The 19,397-nt window shown below is 36.4% G+C and overlaps 2 protein-coding genes and 1 long non-coding RNA gene across 5 annotated transcripts; 2 read left to right on the top strand and 1 right to left on the bottom strand.

Moving 5' to 3' along the window:
• Positions 1-393: 393 nt before the first annotated feature.
• On the bottom strand, positions 394-1,579 carry LOC125906686 (uncharacterized). Its single transcript, XR_007452053.1, has 3 exons — positions 917-1,579; positions 725-827; positions 394-635 (listed from the first exon to the last, which is right to left on the bottom strand). It is a non-coding gene; the product is annotated as an uncharacterized LOC125906686 (long non-coding RNA).
• A 769-nt stretch (positions 1,580-2,348) lies between these two features.
• Positions 2,349-4,429, top strand: LOC125906677 (uncharacterized). Its single transcript, XM_049606544.1, has 3 exons — positions 2,349-2,617; positions 2,684-2,774; positions 2,892-4,429. Exons 1-3 carry the CDS (start codon positions 2,489-2,491, stop codon positions 2,984-2,986), a joined length of 315 nt encoding a protein of 104 aa, XP_049462501.1. The 5' UTR covers positions 2,349-2,488; the 3' UTR covers positions 2,987-4,429.
• A 6,218-nt stretch (positions 4,430-10,647) lies between these two features.
• Positions 10,648-15,820, top strand: LOC120950104 (plexin domain-containing protein 2). 3 transcript variants are annotated; one of them, XM_049606510.1, is made up of 11 exons: positions 10,648-11,064; positions 11,182-11,337; positions 11,401-11,564; positions 12,013-12,252; positions 12,945-13,137; positions 13,203-13,424; positions 13,533-13,687; positions 13,759-13,831; positions 13,895-14,292; positions 14,398-14,415; positions 15,451-15,820. In XM_049606510.1, exons 1-11 carry the CDS (start codon positions 10,980-10,982, stop codon positions 15,517-15,519), a joined length of 1,773 nt encoding a protein of 590 aa, XP_049462467.1. In that variant the 5' UTR covers positions 10,648-10,979; the 3' UTR covers positions 15,520-15,820. The 3 variants fall into 3 exon arrangements, with proteins under 3 accessions (XP_049462467.1, XP_040223802.2, XP_049462466.1); XM_040367868.2 differs by having other exon boundaries at positions 11,182-11,564; XM_049606509.1 differs by lacking the exon at positions 14,398-14,415 and having other exon boundaries at positions 10,649-11,064; positions 11,182-11,564.
• Positions 15,821-19,397: the final 3,577 nt, after the last annotated feature.

Consider the following 19,397-nt stretch of genomic DNA (forward strand, 5'->3'; position numbering starts at 1 on the left):
AAAAGAACGCACGGGAGGGGGTGTTCAGCGCAGCGCGCAAGTGCGGCAACAGCGCAGTGCAAACCGAAAGAAACGCGAGAGAGCAAGAACAGCTGATCCGCGCATCCAGCGCAGCGCGAGAGGAAAAAAACGGGAGGGAGGGGTATCAGCTGATCAGCTGTTTTGTATCGCGAGAGCGCCCCGTGTAATTTGAAGGCATGCGAGAGAGCGCTGCGCGCGCTCACTCTCAATTCGGAAAAAAATCACTGCGCCTCGACTATGGCGGCCAATACAAAATCGACCGAACCCCTTCCCCCTGTTTCTACATGCCCCTCGCCTGTAAATTTCGCTCTCTTTGTCTGTAGGGCACTCTCTCCCAGTTTTTCGGATTGAAATGAGAATTCACTCTCTTGATTTGGTTGCGGCAGTCTAGCTGCTTCACACTCTTTATTCTCTTCTTTTTGCAGTTCCCACAAGAGGATTCACACATGTGTTCTCACATACTTCCATACACACACACACGGTGGTTGGAAGCCTGGCGCGGCTGTTTCCAATTCTGTCTTTTCGTCTTCCCTCTTCACACCGCGCTGGAGCCCGTGGTGGTGCGCGTGTTCAGCCTGCTTGGTTCAGGAAAGATGTCATCAGATTTGGCGCGCCTCAACCGCGGTGTTGTATGAAAGTACACAATTAATAGACACACTTTGTTAAAAAGATTACACTTCATTTAAAGATGTGACAAACTTACCTTTGTGCTTGAGGATCAATTGAAACTTGAACGCCTGTGCACACAGTGTCACACTTTTTAAGTAGTTTGAGGAACAGCTAGCGGTAGCAGCACACATCTGAAACTTGTAATGTGCAAAACATTGCATATTAGAATAATATTAGAATTAGATAAATGTCACATAGCACTAGACACTTAGAAAAGGACACTTACCCAAACAATTAGATGATAAAAATTCGTCCTCCGATGAAGCAGAAAGAACACCGCGGATGGCGCAGTATGGAAAGTGTTTCACGCAGGAAAAATAGTTCACGCAGCACACAAACACACACTCTCACATCCACGGTTCAGAGCACACTGAAGTCGCTCTTTGGCTTGGATGGAAAAGAGCAAACACCCTGATGAGTGCGATGGAAGAAAATGACGTGTGTTCAACAGGGATGGGTAGAATCCAACACACGAAGTGTGCAGGAGAATTCTCTTCGTGTGGCAAGAGAGAATTGACAAACACCCTGATGAGCGAGAACGCAACAAACGTTGTAGAATGTAGAAACGGGATAGGAATAGTAAGCGAAGGCAGTTTGTGGACATGAGGGGGTTGAAACTGGGAGAAAAAAGCTTCGGTTCCCAAGCGGCATCGCTGAGAGAGAATTGAGCTTTTCCCGTTGTTTCCCCCCCTGACATACCCACGAACGGTGTGTTTGTTTCTACGCGATGCGTTATTCTCTGTTGTTGTTGTTGCTTTTAACACTGTTACCACAAGAGCTTGAAGCAAGAAGCGTTTCACACCATCACCGTCTCACCCAGACTTTGGTGTTGTGATGCGTTTATTTGTACCCCTGCCCCTATGTTCTTCTTACCCTTACCGCGCACCCCATACATTCTGACTTAGAATTCAAAGCACAGCGAAATGGTCTAATCGAATTTGGAACAGATGAGTGATGGATATTTCATTACGATTCAGATCACATATTTTATAACAAAATTAACAGAAACTTGTACTAAAATTTGATGGAAAAATTAAAGGTTTCCGCCATCGGTATAATGATATAAAAATAATTATATTAACAACTTATATAATATATATATATATATATATATATATATATATATATATATATATATATATATATATATATATATATATATATATATATATATATATATATATATATATATATATATATATATATATATATATATATATATATATATATATATATTATTATAGATAAGTTGTTAATATAATTATTTTTATAATTTTGTAATATATATTTATTTATCGGTTTATTTCTATTAAAAAAACCTTATCTTGAAGAATTGAAAAAGGAACAGAGTAAATTGTCTGTTTTACTTAATAACATTCATATTGGGATCACACAAAAAATATCAAATAATTACACACGTGCATGAACATGCTTACTAGTTAGGTTATCGTTGTACATAAATGTAATAAAATACATTTTAATCATTATTAAGTTTATAATTATCTTTCTGATTATTTCAAAAAAAAACACTGATGTTTGTTTTAATTTTAACCGCTTTGAAAATAGCAATATATATGATACAATTAGAACTCGCTAATTGCATTTATATCATATGTCTACAAAAAAAAAGATAGATTTTGTTTATTAGACATTTTGTAACACGACTAATGTCTGCGTATTTTGTCATGTTTGTTATTTTATACAATGTGGATAAACTGACTTTTTCTCATATTTATGTGAACAACTCGGATTTTTTGTATTCAATTGAAAAAGCAGACTTGCAATTGGCGAGGTTTGAATGTATTTCACTTCGTCACATGCCAGCTCGCATATCTGTCAAGTCAGAAACGTAAACAAACACGGACAACCGCCCGTAAAGATTGTGTGCAGAATAATCGTAAAATTTTATGTGAAAACTCGGGAAAAGGTAAGTATTCTGTGCATATTTCAGTAAATAAACTATCTTTTAATGTTTGAACACATTATTCCACAGGAAAAACATCATTTCATCCCGAAATTTGGCAACATTCGTCCGAGTATGATCGAGCAGCTGTGTGTGTGTATGCCGACGAAATACGACGCCGGTAAGATGAAATGTTTTACTTTTTCACTTTTAGTTTACTTTTTCACTTTACTTTTTCATGAAATCACAATGAATTGTAAAAATAATGCAGATTTAATGATCTTGATCTTTGTTACAGTTTCTACAACAATCACTAAAGCCGGCTGTGATCGTGATCGGCACATTCTCAACTGGACCAACACACCGGTCGTTGTGTATCTTCAAGCAAACTAACGTTGCAATACACCACAAAATAGCATGGAAAGGAAAGTATTATAAAATAATATCACATATGAAAGCATTCTAATCTTTCCATGTTATTTTTCCACTGCAAACAGGACATTGGATCACCGCATCGACAAGTGGTTTTTATGTGCAAGTGTTGTTAAGAAGTGTGTTGTACGGTGTATTACGTGTTTTACTTTATTTGTATCGCTTTGCAAGTGGTACAATTAGTGCGTTTAATCGTTGTAATACAGCTAACATAAGATTTACCCGAGCATTAGAAGCGGCAACAATACATGTGCCTGACGCAGAGACAACAATGCCGTCGGCATCCGTTGATACCATCCAAAGTGATGGTTGAAATCGTATTTAAACGTGTAAAACCATGTATTGGGGCATGTAAGTATTGCATAATAGTTAAATAAATACATTTTATCGTTGTACTGGACAATGTGCATCGAAATTAAAAAAAAAGTGTGTGTGTTTTTGTTTACATCCGAATACAGAACCCACAACGCTATACTGTGGTTCGAGCACTCGCTAAGTAACGCTTGAGCTTTGAGCTTTCATTGAGCTTACATAGAATGTTACACGCTACCTGCTCACTAAGGACTGCTATCGAGCAGTGTTATGAGCAGGTAGCGAGCAGTAACGCTTCCATACAAAAATCGCGAAACGTAACGCTCCAATGCTATTTGGGTTGCTACTTGGGAAGTTTCGGCCTCTTCGCTCCCGACCGGCCCGTACGACGGACATAATAAATCCATACCATATTAAAAGTACAAAAGTACGAAACACATTGGCGGAATGAAGCGCTTACATGTTTTTACAGTGTTGGTGAAATGTTTCCCTGCCCAAGTGACAATTCACATATGCGTTATGTTTGAGGGGTAGGACATTGCCTACTTTCAACAATTGTTCCATACAAAATGTATGGCCTACCCGGGTAGGCGGTTGTACGATTACGTAAAGTTTTTTGGTCGTACATAAGACGGTTAACCACGAAAAACATAATTGTTCCATACAAAATGTATGGCCTTCCCGGGTAGGCGGTTGTACATGTTAAGGGGATATAAACTTAAATAACTTAAAAAAATATTTAAACATTTTTCATATTTTTTATTTTTTGCACATGGGTAGAAAACATCCTTTCTGAGGCATTATTAAAATTTGAAGTTGATACGATTTTTTAATCAAAAGTTAATTTGCAATAAAGATGCGAAACTTACCCGGGTAGGCGGTTGTACACATGACGGTTAATACATTAAGTGATTTGGGAAATGGTTATGACTTTTTGGTCAGTATTACCCTATTAATACACGATGCGCAGTCTCAGATTACGCATATATTCGTTTTATCAAAACATATGTCATTTCGCGTAGCCAACCCTGAGCTATAAACGTCATTTCCATAAAATTTCAGATTGCGCCAAGATTGCGCATAAATTTTCAAGATTACAGGCGGTCCCCGAGATACACGGTTAATGGGGACCGCGAACGGCCGCAAAATACCGCGTATCTCGGATTTCCGCGTAAGTCGAATCTCGTGATTTCCAGCTAAAATATCACTAATATTCGTGTAATTTTGCAAGTAGGGAGCGGTTTTACTAACTTTATGAATTATTTGATATGCTTTTGACTGAATATAACAGTTTAAAACCCTTTGAAATAGTTCTTCACATTCGATCAAAACGGAAATTATTTGGCAATTTACAATTGATGTGTCAAATCAGTACAATTTGGTCAAAGAATTGTCAAATTTTGAAAACCGCGTATCTCCGAATCCGCGTATAAGAGGTACCGTGTATTTCGGAGACCGCCTGTATACAGGCGTCCCCCGAGTTACGACCCCCTCGAATTACGACGATTCGCAGATACGACGATTTCGATTTTGACAGTTGAAAGATGTCATTGAGACGAAATTGATATATTTTTTTGAATTTCTGTGCAGATAACCGTTTCAAACATCCCAAGTAGCCTTAAGAAACTTTATTTGATTATTAACAGTATTTTAAAGCCTATAAAAATGAAATAGAGTTTCTTAAGAGAATGTGACATTTGTCAGCGTTACAGCATAACGACGTATTCCGTTACCCTGTTTTTTTTTTTTCATTCGAGCCAATATAACACACAGTGTTTTTCAAATTTTATCTACACCAGTTTCATTGTTTCAATATTTGGATTTTTTTTTCATTCTTATTTAAATAATAATGTGCATTTACTATCACAACAAAATATTTGTTTGTTTAACGGTACGAAAAAATATTTTTTTTCTTTTTTCCTTCACTTGAATCTACGGTGCTAATAAAAAAATGATGATAAAAAAATAATATTTCATATTTGTAAATATTATATGCAATGAGTTTGATGAAGGATATGCTAATGAGATAAATCGTCATAAAAAAAAACATTTTTTGTATAAAACAATATACTCTTGATGATGATAATTTTTGAGACATACTGTACATGGTCACGTACATGGCGCCTCCATTTCTTATGTCAAAAAGTTCGTCAAGCTTCGTGTGTATTGTGTGTAGTTGGCAACAAAACCAAGCGTCTGCGACAAATTCTATCAGCTATCGTTTAATTTGTGTATCATCATGCTTTTACAACAGGTCAGTGTATCGATGTTACCAATCTCTTCACATGAGCTACATAAGTTTTATATTTCGCAGCATTTTCGATTCGGATAGCGTTCGGACATCATGTTTTCCGTCCACGGCTGCAGCTAACCTCCATGCTAAATTGATGGAAGAAACCCATGGAATGAATGAAACATATGTGATACAGTGACAATAAGCAGTGACAAAACGATGAAATGTCGAATAAAAGTATTTGTGGTGAATTTATGCATTTATTCCATGTAATTTAAAAACCTTTTGTTGCAACTTAACGAAGATCTAGAAAATTCGTATAGAAAGAGAAACAGCAATATAGCCATCTCTGTCGATATTTTCGTTAATTTTTATCTTTTTCGTTGAAAATACCGGCTAAATTTTAAATTTTAACGAAACATGGACGAAGCCAGGAAAGCGTTACGCAGTGTTTTAAGCCCTGGAATTACTGCTGTACAGTCTTTCCCCGAGTTACGCGAATAATGCGTTCCGGAGACATTCGCGTAACTCGGATTTTCGCGTAAGTCGAATATCACATGTTACAGCAAAAATATACTTTATTTATCATAATTTTTTATTGAATTTAGTTCATTTATGTAATTTAATACTTATTTGATGCAATTGGTGTAGAAAATTTGGTTATTTATCGGTAATTATTTTTCATTTGACAATTGATGGAGAAAATTGTACTGATTTGACATCTGAACTGTCAAAAATAAAAATTCGCGTAACTCGAATTCGCGTAACTCGAGTGTCGCGTAACTCGGGGAAAGACTGTATGGAAAGCTAAAAGTAATACTTTTAGGCATACTTTTAACGGTTTCTTAACAGGATTGTGCTACTTGGGATATTTCCTCAGATTCCACAACACCCCGATCTTGAATATCTATGTCGTGTAAACGGCTTTTGGAGGGAAATTAATAAATTATCGTACATTATTTTTAATAAAATATACGATTTCATAGATTCCGACTCTTCAATTTCGGTTATAAACTTTATATTCGCAGATATTCGACATACGACTATTTCAACTTACGCCTTGCTTTAGGACATTTTTTCGGTCCCAAATACAGTCGTATCTCGGGGGACACCAGTATGTCCGAGATATATATATTTTTTTTTTGATAGATAAATATATCAAACCAAGGTGGATTAAAAATATCAGGTGGTGGATTAGGGCCTTTGGGGGTTCGCCATAGTTGAGGGACTTTGCGTCATTTTTGAACCGTTAACCATTGGTTTCCGCACACAAAGCTTAGCAAATAGAACAGATTTCTTTGTTATTATGTGCATTTTTGTGTGTTATTAGTTTTTATCGAAAAAATGAGATATATTAACAAAAGATTTGATGATTTGTTTATGCACGAAATTTAAAATCATGTGAGTATGAGTTCTAATCTCACGTAAATTGTCCATGCGGCTCGTCGATAATAAGGAATCGATGTGAAAATTGAAAAAATAATGGTTTTCTTAATTTTTATCTCCAAAAATGTCGAAAACACAATGAATTATAGAATAAATTCACGGAATAAAACAAAATAACACACTTTAATCCATGTTATAATGTTTAATAAGAACTCGCAAAGTCCAAAATATCCCTAATAGCCAGAATTGCTTAAGCAGCTCATTTTGGCACGCTAAAGATCGCTGCTCTAATTCGCCTTTTGCAGTAGATAAACAGCATCAAAGTTCCAGTCGGTCCTTCTAAAAAGCGCCTAAGCAGCTTCCTTAAGCTACGGTGCCGGGGATTATTTTTCTTTGTGTTTTATTTTCAAGCAAGCGTCATGGATGAAATAAACAACAGGATTTGTTTTGTTTGTGTACATGTGTATATTTTTAAATCCTCAATTTTCATAAATTACATGAAACGTATCACAATTTACTGTAAAATCACAATCACTTCCTTCAAAATCCCTTCTTCAAAGAACTAATCTAACTTGTATAGCAGCAATGAAATGATTGGCGGCGTCTGTCTTTGACACTTTGACAAGACCCACCTTGTACCGATGTCATGCATTAAAAAGCTATGAAGTTCCACCAAGTTCGGTACACGTTCTTAACAAGCCTTAAAGTTCCATCATGAACCCTACACATAGTCTTAATCAGACGCAAAGTTCCAAAGAGTACCATGTGCCTGTTAAAAAGCTCCATAGTTCCGCAAAGTATCGTCTATCTCTTAATCAGCCACAAAGTACGACATCGGAACGATTTTTCGTTAAACAGCCCTAAATCAGCTATAAAGTACGAGCTGGCTATTTGGGATATTTTTAAAGAATATTTAATCGAAAAAATTGGGTAGATAAATTATATGAACAAATTTAATAAATGTAAACAAAGTTCCAAAGTTAATAAATGTAAAGAATCCTGGGGACCTTACGTCAAGTGACGAATTGTCAAAATGCACTAGAGTCCTGTAACTCGGGAACAGACTGTATGCGCAATCTGAGATTGCGCATCGTCTATTGCTTCTTCTTCTTCTTCGTTGGCTCAACAACCGATTTCGATCAAGGCCTGCCTGCCCAAGTAGCCTTAAGAAACTCTATTTGATTATTAACAGTTTCTTAAAGCCGTTAAAAATCAAATAGAGTTTCTTAAGGGAATATGACATTTGCTTGCGTTACAGCATAACGACATGTTCCGCTACCTTGTTATTTTTGACTCAGGCCAATATAACTGCCAGTGTTATTCAAATTTTGTCAACACTATGTAGTTTCTATGTAGTTTAAGCAGGGTTTAAAAACCATTTTATTTTTAATATTTATTTAATTAAGCACTCTGATTTTAATTGCAAAACATTTCATTATTTTAATCACATGTTTAATATTTGATTTCAGTTCATCTTCATTTGATATGACAGTTAAAAAAAAATAGAAAAAATATTTTATTTTATTTTAATGGAGATTTTCGACGTATTAATACATCGCATACCATTTTCAAAACTAAAAATATATTATACTTAAAATCATTAAATTATTTGTTTAAATTAATTTGCTCTTGATGAAGATACTTTTTGAGATATACTGTATGTGCTGCGCCGCCATTCGTAATGTCAAAAAGTTCGTCAAGCTTCGTGTGTGATGAAAGGCGACAAGAAAAGCAAGCAGCCGCAAATTTTACAGCTTGTAATTTGTGTATTATCAAGCTTGTACAACAGGTTAGTGTATCTTTATCACCATTATCATCGCATTAACTATATTTTTAATATTTCTCGCAGCATTTAAACTCGGTGGTAGAGTTCCGCCCGCTCCATCAAATACAGAGAAAGACGCCGTCCAATATTGTTCCTGCCTCGCGGTCGTGCACTACCGTCAGCACTGCACTAGCCGCAACATGCGCCCCTTGTCCCACATTTCCATAATCTGTGGTGGTCAACAGCTGTACGACGGCCGCCTACAGCCACCGGGATAGCCTCGCTCTCTAGTGCGATACTGATGAACCTGCGGCGCAAGAGCACGCAAGCGTTTGGTGGCGGCGGCTGTGGAATGATGGTGCACCTCGGTAAATATGGTGCACGAGAAGAATTCTTCCCGCAAAAGGCATCCGTTTGGGCACTGAAATCGAACGACGCCTACGGAGACAGTAACAACAACAACCATCCGGACAGGAGACGGATCTCAGTCGGTTGTATGAAAACAGCAAGGTGCACTAGATCGTGAAACACTGGCCGTCCAGTACGACACAGGCCTTATCAGCAGAAGGCATGGAAATGCCGCGTACAATGAGGCCGCACCGTGACGCCCCGCGCTGTAGCCCTCTTTTACGCACCGAAGTTAAGCAGTTCCATCGGGATGTCTTCACCGCGCCGGATCATTTGCGGGACGATAGCGACAAATGTCCCGCCGTAGGATCCAACCAATATGGTGGATAATTAATACAAAAAATACAAATTTCATTAATTTAATTCATAAAAAAATGAAAACTGTAGCTCAACGAAGAAATAGATACACGATGACTAAAACGGAAAGAAACATATTGCCATCCTTGTCGATTTTTTCGTTAATTTTGATCCTTTCGTTAAAAATACCGGTTGAATTTTAAATTTTAACGAAACATTGACGAAGCCAGGAAAGCGTTACGCAGTGTTTTAAGCCCTGGAATTACTGCTGTATGGAAAGCTAAAAGTAATACTTTTAGGCATACTTTTAACGGTTTCTTAACAAGATTGTGCTACTTGGGTAATTGATTCCCCTCCATAGCAGGATAGTCAATCCTACGTATGGCGGTCTGTTTGGGGATTGAACCCATGACAGACATGTTGTTAAGTCGTACGAGTTGACGACTGTACTACGAGACCGGCTGTCTATTGCTACGGTTATAAAAGTCAGAAATATGTGATTTTCGGCAAGGTGTGTTTATTGAGGAGGTGAATTATTAGCGCGTTTGCCGGGTGCCATCATCGAGAATTGTTATGTCAAATCGCATACAATTTTCTATATCCCCCACCATCCCTTCCCGTTTTTAATACCGGAGCCCCCAGTATTGTTATGTCATGTCGCGAAATGTCAATTTGCTCTGAAGCACTTCATCTCCTAATATCCATACACCATGATTTTCGGTACGATTTCAAAAAGCATATCAAAAATAAGAAGAAATACAGGCGGTCCCCGAGATACACGGTACCTCTTATACGCGGATTCGGAGATACACGGTTTTCTAAATTTGACAATTCTTTGAGCAAATTGTACTGATTTGACACATCAATTTTAAATTGCCAAATAATTTCCCTTTTGATCGAATGTTAAAAACTATTTCAAATGGTTTAAAACTGTTATATTCAGTCAGAATCATATCAACTAATTCATAAAGTAACTATAACCTCCCCCTACTTGCAAAATTACACGAACATTACTAACATTTTAGCTGGAAACCACGAGATTCGACTTACACGGAAATTCGAGATACGCGGTATTTTGTGGCCGTTTTCGGTCCCCATTAACCGTGTATCTCGGGGACCGCCTGTACAGATAAATCGGTATTTCTGGTCACTCTGCGGTCAAATGGGAACGAAAATCGAGCCCGGTTGATCAGTTAAAACAAATAAACACGGATGATCGAAGTGTAGTCTGATACATGGAAAAGATGATGTAAATAGCATGTCAAAAAATTTCGGCAGCAGTGTTATGGAGTGTTAATGAATTATTGAAATATGGATTGAACACGCGTCATTTTACAGCAACAAGATATCCTTTTAAGCAAAAATTGATCTATTATTGGTCACATTGATGTACATTTACTCATTTGCATTATATCAATGCGAGGAAAGGAAGGTAAAATAGCATAACAAACCATATACATTACAAATTGGTATTCTCGCAATTTCGAAGTGTTTTGTTTGGGATCGGTAAAAAACGGAAGTGATAGAAGTGAAAATAGTTTATATTGTCGACAATGATGAGAATGATGCTTATTATCCGAGGATCTATAAGTTGGTTGATATGTTTATCCCTGCTTCAACTTTGCGTTTGTGTTAAAGGTAAACATTTCGCAGATTCTTAAGTTAGATGAAAAGTACCTAAGGATTTATATAAAGTACAAAACTTAAACATATTGAAAATCGAAAATAATTTGGTGCATTCCTTTATCTTTATAGTGCCAAGAAAATATCTGCAGTCCGACCCTGCCGAAATTGGAATCAGTTCAGTAGTGCCTTTAGCTTCAGGTAATGGGAATGGTAATACAAACGAATCCGGAACAGGAGACATGCCGTTTAATAGATCAATTTTACCGCTGGATGAAAACAAGAAAAGTATGTCTAAACAAAAGCTGTATCAAGAGAATCTGAATGGTAAAAAAGGGCATTCTATGACAGCGGCTGCTTCACTAAATTTCAACGGGGAAACGACACACTTGCTCGGTTTTAATGGTACAGGACAGAAAAAAGTTTTTCCGAATGATGAAGAGAGCGCAAACAAAAGCGTTTTCCCTAGTCCAACAAAGCTGGGAGCTGTTGGTCTTAATACATCACTAATTGCCGTAAGTAAATTTGTCACTTCAAGACCGGTGTAAAACATAAATGTTGCGGCAACATTAATTTAATGGTAACAGGTTCAGAATTTTTAATATTTTCCTAATTAATTTAATTTATTTAATACATTCAGATTTCTCAATTAATTTCTAAAGCTTAGCACATTTGCACTTAAAAATAATTCAAAATTATTTAGGGACTGTTTTGCATTTGTTAAGTTTTGAATATTTCTTTAAAAATGTTCCTGATGCAAATAAAAAGAAACATATTGGTTTGAATCTTTATCAACAAAAAAAACCGCAACATGTGTTAAACAGTTCGTGCTTACGAATCGGCAGCAAATAGGTTGCCGCGCGAATTGGCCCCCGCTGCATTGTTATACATCATACGTACAAATTACTTGATTGTTTAGTTTAACGCAATGAACACCATAGTAATAGTTGTAAAATGTTTCAGGACTCATCAACTAGGGATCCAATCAGCGATGCAATCAACATCGATACCATCGAACGCACCGAAACAGAATTGAACAGCACTCTTCAAGAACATAACATAACTAAAACGTTTGAAGATAATCATTTATACTACAAAAGCACTTGGTCAACTGATAAAACTATGAGCGAAGAGTTTTGGAAAAAAATATCTACCAACCTTACCGTCAATATGCTGCTTTCTAATTCACACCGGCGAGCAACTGTATGTATCTATTCCGTGCACTTTTTTGGTTCGATAGCAAAAGATGGCAGATCAAAATATCTTCAAATTGTCTGCTTGCTTTCTGTAATGTTAACTGCATTTTAAATTCCTAAGGCCTCGGGCATGAAGCGAAATCTCGAAAAGTGTTTGGTCAAAAGGCGAAAACTTTACGTCATCGTTAAAATAGACATAGAGCGACAACGTCTCACGCGACAATAAGTAGCTCAAAATTTCATGCCGCGTAGATCAAAGTACCTCATTGAACAGCTTATCTGAAATCTTTTTTACAAGAGCCCGAAAACTCACAATGACAGCATTGCAGATGTGAAAATGAAAAAGAAGAGCATTATCACAACCAAACAAATGTATTGTCACGCGAATAGCCCGGCAGCCAACCACTCTTAAAACACGCATTAAATGAGTATTTATTTTTATTTGGTGAAATTTCTTCAATAATTTTTGTTTGCCTCAAATGGCATCGGTTTTGTCCGCTCGATGGTGCCCGAAACGCGGCTAAACGAACCGAAATCTTTTTGACGTAAAGATTTTAGATTTTTGAGCTTTTGCCTCGAGTTTTCGGGTCGTGTTTTGAGGCCTATGGATTAGCGATTCGTTCTTCTTCAACATCTATCAACAATCTTTGAGTTGTATTTTGATGGTTATTATGTATCGTTTTCGGTTTTCGTTTACAGACTATGATTTTATCATTCGATTTCCCATTCTACGGCTTCCCTATTCGTAATGTAACAATCGCAAGCGGAGGATTTTTATACACCGGGGACTATGTGCATTCGTGGTTGGCATCGACGCAATATATAGCTCCTTTGATGGCTAATTTTGATACTGCATTGTCCAACAATTCCTTTGTCAAATATCGAGATGATGGTAATATTGAATTTAATTACACATGGCTAAAAAATCATTTGAAATGAGTCCAAAAAATCTTCTAGGCGAAACATTTACCGTGGTATGGGAAAATGTGATTCTTCAAGATCGTCCTAGCAATGGTACATTCACATTCAGCGTTACATTGAATAAATCTGGTGATATAGTGTTTGCATACAAAAAAATCCCTATCAGTATTCAACACATATTTGAAAATCCTTTGATGAAAAACCATCCAGTTAAAATAGGACTTTCAGATGCGTATATAATTGATAAAACAATCATGCGTAAGTAAGCCAATAACCACTAGTCATGGTGATCAAGAGTAGCGATGTATTGTTGTAAGTATTGGTATATTTTTTATTAATATATTTTATTATTCCCTCTATCAATAGGTACCAAACAAAAAACCATTTACGAATATCATCGTGTTAATTTTGGACAAACTGAAGTGACGAATGATACTATTATTACATTAACATCTCTCCCTACTTGTTTCTCATTTAAAGATTGTGAATCTTGTATAACTCATGAAGGAGCCGATTTTGAGGTAATAGTAGATTTATTTCGTAACGAACAACATAAACCAAATTACAATTATTCACATTTCATGCATTTTAGTGTTTATGGTGTCCAACCATGAATCGATGTTCAACTGGAACAGATCGTAAGCGCCAAGATTGGGTACATAAAGGTAAGCTGGAAAAAATCAGTAAAATAAACCAAAACATAAAAATTTATGTGTCGTAATTTATAGGATGTGAAGCAACAACAATTTCTGAGATATTATACTGTCCTGCTCTTGGGCAAAAAGGTAATAATTATGGAGAATCTATGGACGTAACATCCAAAATAACGGATAGGTACAATAGCACCAGTAGCATAAGAGATAATTATCAACCAGCACAAGATGACAAACTTCATCAAAACACAAATGGCGTCGCCCAGAATGGAAGTTATATTCATAATGGATCTAAAAAAGAAGAATTTGTCAACAAAGCCCACTTATATCATACAACTGACATGGATAGTGGTTCGAGCAACAAACTGATAGTTTCTCTGCTTGTTATCATTTTAATTATGCTAATATGCGGCTGTTGGGTGTTATATGCCTACCGAAACCCACACACGAAAAGTGGACAATTGTTAATTAGGGTAAGTAAATCTCTAATTAATTAAACAAATGATATCTCGTTCATACGTTGAAATAATTATGATGCCTGTTTCTTCCAAATGCATTCAATTATTTCTACTGTGTAGATTTTCAAATGGAAAAAGGTTGGTTTATCAGACATTTTCCAAGTTAAGCTTGACACATTTTTCGTAATATTTATACGCCTACGTAATAGTCACTCAAAAGCTTTGGCTGAAATTTTAATGCAAACATTTTTTTCTTTGTTTTACCGTATTTCTTTCCTAAAAATAAGTACAGGTAGTTCTCAAGATACTGAAATGCGGATTCAAAGATACGCGGTTTTCTAAATTTGATAGTTCTTAGAGCAAATTGTCCTGATTTGACACAACACTTGTCAAATCTCAAATAATGTCCCTTTTGATCGAATATTAAAAACCATTTCGAAATGTTTAAAACTGTTCGATTCAGTCAGAATCATATCAATTAATTAATTAAGTAGATTAAAGATTAATTAAAACCACCCCCTAGATGCAAAATTATACGAAAATTAGTTATATTTTGGCTGGAAATTACGAGATTCGACTTACGTGGAAATTTCGAGATACGTGGTCTTTTGCGGCCGTTCTCGGCCCCATTAACCGTGTATCTCGGGGACCGCCTGTACAGTATTTTGCTGAGTAACGCGAATAATGCGTTCCGGAGACATTCGCGTAGTTAAAATGTTCATGCAAGTCAAATATCGCGATTTTCAGCCACAATGTATTTGAACTATATCTATATCTATTTCTATATCTATATCTATATCTATATCTATATCTATAATATCTATTTTTGATTAAATTTTGTACTCTTATCAAAACTAAGTATGTATTTAATATAATTTGTATAGAAAATTTGGTTAATTCTGACTTTTTATGGATTTTAAACTTTATTTTTGGAAAAAATGTAGTTTATTTTGCGTTTGACAATTGTTGGATAGAATTGTACAGATATGATACATGAACTATCCAAATTAATAATTCGGGTGACTTGACTGTCGTGTAACTCGGAGAGAATACTGTATTTTATTTTTCGTTTGCATTATAAACCTTTAGTGTATATTCTCACGACACAAAAGTTTTTTTTTACATTTGTCTTTATATTTATTTTTCTGTTTATAAAAATGTATTTTTTTACAGTATCGTCCTAACAAGTGGTTATGGCGACGTGGCGAGGCACGTTATACTGCAGCTTCCATTCACATGTGAGAGCCCGAGCCCCGTTAAGAATGAATTCCAAGAACAATCCGTCCATAACATCTTGCCGTGCATGGCCTTTTTGTAATCATTTTTGCAATTTATTTCCCTGTTTAAGAAGCAATCGAATTTTTCAGAGCATCTTTACTATCCTCGGATATGCTCAATAGAATTTGTTGTTAGCTTGTTAATTTATCGATGAAGTAATCATATACGTTTGGAAAAGATCAATGTAAAAGTTATGCAAGCCTGAAAATATCTCAAACGGCATTTCATGGAAATGCCACAAATAAAAAGTATATTCAAATAATTATATTTTACGTAGAAGTAATAAGTTCTTCTATTTGCGTATCGTCCTACGCGGACATGCCGGCCTATACAGGTTTATGAGACTTTATTCAGTACCACGAACAGCTGGGCAGTCATCTTGCAGCGGGGTTCGGTCCATTCTAGGCTTGAAACCAAGACGGGCATGTTGTTAAGTCATTCGAGTTGACGACTCTACCACGAGACCACCCCAGTTATAAGTTGGTAAGATATATTAGAGCCCAAAATTTAAAAAGCAGCGTATTCGGATTAATGGCACTAGTTGAACTTACAGAAACCTCAGATGTATATATATATATATATATATATATATATATATATATATATATATATATATATATATATATATATATATATATATATATATATATATATATATATATATATATATATATATATATATTATATAATATTCGTTTTCGAGAATACTTCCTTACACAATAATTGAAATAGTAGTATAATGATTAGACATGTTTATCAAAGCAAACATAAAAATGCATGTTTGTTAACAGCATGAACAGAATTTATTCTCAACAAAAACAAGCTTCACGTTGTACAATATCGAATGAAAAACAAATAAAATATCCGTAAGTGCCTTTAAGGAAAAATGAGTAAATTTAAATACTACACCTAATTCACTCATAAAATTGGATTTTGTACCTTTAACAGAAAATTAACATGACTATGTATACAGGCACAAGACATTTATTACTGTATGAAGTAGGCAAGTATTACGTCAACCTCGAAAATTTTAAATAAAGGGACATAATTGATACAATTTATAATTTATATGTCTATCAGTCATGATTAATCATAGTGTATTTTGTTGAATCATATATGTATGCCTATAACCATAAAACTGATCAATCAACAACACTTCATCAGTGAAAACCAAAACCAAACTATGTACGCCCACACAAATTCATTCAGACTCCAAAAACGCATTTTATTTACATTTATTACTTAATTAACATTTTATCTGACATACACGCGTGCTTTTGGTTTGTGTGGTAATTGCGGTGTTCTTTTGTAAGTGTTTGATCCTGATACTTCTTGATTGATTCATTGATTAATAACTCAAACTTTAGAGAAAATCTTTTTCGATCAGAAGCTTTAAAAATTATACTTACTTAGTCACATTGCAAACCATCACATAGAGAAATTATTTAATATTAACTCACATATTATTTCAAGTTTTTTGGATAAATGAGAGAACAAAACTGCATAACATATGTACCTTATCTAGTGGCGGATTCATCGGTGATCGGCAGCCAGGGGCCCCATTAGCCGCGTTCAGACACGGCATATTCTGCTAATATATTCTTCTAAAAAATATCTGCCAAACACACTTTTTCACTGAGGTAGGGGAAGTCTATCAGCCTGTGGCAAATCTTTCTCGAGCAATCCAAGCTATCCATAATTGGACGGATAAGGCCCGGGTCTATGAACATGTTGCGGCAACATTTATTGATATTTCTGTTTATTTAAAAAATTGTGCTCGTATTTCCTCACAAAAACATTTTAAAATTAAGTTGAAATTATGTTTTATCCGTTTTGCTATGCAAACAAGTCCGAAAATGTTCCTGCAACACATAAACATGAAACAAATCGATTTGTTTCTCTTGCAACAAAAATGTTCCCGCAACATTAGTTTAACAGTTCGTCCATACGATTTGGCAACAAATGTTCCCGCAACATTTTTATAGACCCTGGCCTAACCGCAAGACCAGACGAGGTGAAATATACAGCGAAATGAACTATTTGACAGGTGAAATATCTATCAGATAACGCATCACAGCAACCAGCTAATGTGCAATGTAAACAAACGTACACTACATACACCGAGAAAGCAGCTGAGAAAATAACTAACAGCATGCTTTGACAGCGACTGAATTGGGAGTTTATGGCGGACGATCAATTATAGTTTGCATTTTTGCTATCTTATAATTGTAGAAATATTATTAAAAAGTAAAAGAAACTTTTTTGACTTCATTTTAGTGATTAAAATAGATTTTTTCAACATCATTTTAAAAGTCTCATCTCGGCACTTTTCGGAGCTTCTACACACACCGGCGTGAGAAACCGGTTATCAATTCTCTCACAGCCATCTCTCACCTGCAGTCTCGGTGTATTTAGAAACGCTCTGACGTGCGATTTTTGATTTTTGAAAAAAAAAAAAATGATTACGTCGGACGCCGCATCCGATGTTATCTGTCAAACTAATTGTGTGGTGTTTTGAAGGAACAACCTCAAACTATTTTTTTCGTCAAACGTCAACGTCAAACTATTAAAATCATCAAATAATCTTAATATGAATCGAAAAATCGCTTAACAGCACGTGCGATAAAATTGCATGCGACGAAGCACAGACAGGGCCCTTAAACATTAGTTTTCGATTGCTTCCAAGTCCTAAATGTTCTAGCGGTTGTCATTACAGGGTTTTCGAGCATTATATAGACATGTTCAGCGAGTTGTAGATTCGTTCAGGCATATAATAGACTCTTTCAGCGAGATATAGAATTGTTCGGATGTAGGTGTAGACATGTTCAGCGATTCTGTAGAGCTTATAATTAAATTAAGATATATATGACAATGATCATTTATAACATATAAATAGACCTCTAGCTAACATTAAATGTGACGTAGACGCAATTTCTCCTTGAACGTAGAAGTAGACATACTAAAATCGAACAAATCTAACACTTCATTGAACTCGAGGGACATACGTATAATGGGGTGTCCCTGGCTATGGTTGTTGCGGGTACGCGGTACACGGAGATGGAAATTAGATCTAAGAATCCGACAGGGAGCGAACAAATTGATGCTGGCTAGTAATGCCGGGGAATCGATCTCTCCGTTAAGGAGCCGGAATATGAAAAGGCATTGGGCGTTTTTACGTCGAGAGCAGAATGGTTCAAGTCCGAGAAGCAGACACCGCTGATGGTAGGTGGGCCGAGCGTGGTGGGATTGCCATGGAAGGAGTCGAACCGCGTACCTGGTGAGTCTCCGTTGAATGGCTTCGAGGCGATTGATGTCACCAACACCAAGCGGGCACCAGATCGGACAGCAGTACTCAAGGCACGACCTTACGATGGCACAGAAGATAGACTTGACGCACATGGGATCGGTAAACTCGCTGCAGGTCCGCGTAATTAAACCAAGTAGCTGATTTCCCTTCGCAACAACGCTATCAATGTGAGGGCGAAATGACATCTTCTGATCGAGTAGCACCCCCAGATCACGGATACATGTCGTGCGAGCCAAAGCCGTGTTGAGCATAGTGTATGTAAACGTGATGGGGTGACGGGCTCTGCTGAATGATATACACTGGCATTTATCAGCACACACTTGGAGGGCGTTTCTGCTGCACCAGCTATCCAGATTCTCAAGGATCGTTTGAAGGCGTACACAGTCACTGTCGTTTCTAACTGGAGCGAATATTTTTACATCGTCGGCGTACATTAGGTGTTGGCCTGGCGGTAAAACGAAAGATAGATCATTTATATAGATGAGGAAGAGTAGCGGTCCCAAATTACTCCCTTGAGGCACACCGGAGGAGCTGG

Source organism: Anopheles coluzzii, chromosome 2, assembly GCF_943734685.1.
Source record: "Anopheles coluzzii chromosome 2, AcolN3, whole genome shotgun sequence".
Classification (NCBI taxonomy): Eukaryota; Metazoa; Arthropoda; class Insecta; order Diptera; family Culicidae; genus Anopheles; species Anopheles coluzzii.

Excerpts from the sequence above, each read along its gene's own strand:
- LOC125906677 (XM_049606544.1), top strand. The coding sequence starts at position 2,489 with ATGTATTTCACTTCGTCACATGCCAGCTCGCATATCTGTCAAGTCAGA. Across the intron at positions 2,618-2,683 it reads ATGTGAAAACTCGGGAAAAG|GAAAAACATCATTTCATCCC; the intron begins GTAAGTATTCTG and ends ATTATTCCACAG. Across the intron at positions 2,775-2,891 it reads GCCGACGAAATACGACGCCG|TTTCTACAACAATCACTAAA; the intron begins GTAAGATGAAAT and ends TCTTTGTTACAG.
- LOC120950104 (XM_040367868.2), top strand. The coding sequence starts at position 10,980 with ATGATGAGAATGATGCTTATTATCCGAGGATCTATAAGTTGGTTGATA. Across the intron at positions 12,253-12,944 it reads ATTCACACCGGCGAGCAACT|ACTATGATTTTATCATTCGA; the intron begins GTATGTATCTAT and ends TTTCGTTTACAG. Across the intron at positions 13,832-13,894 it reads CCAAGATTGGGTACATAAAG|GATGTGAAGCAACAACAATT; the intron begins GTAAGCTGGAAA and ends CGTAATTTATAG.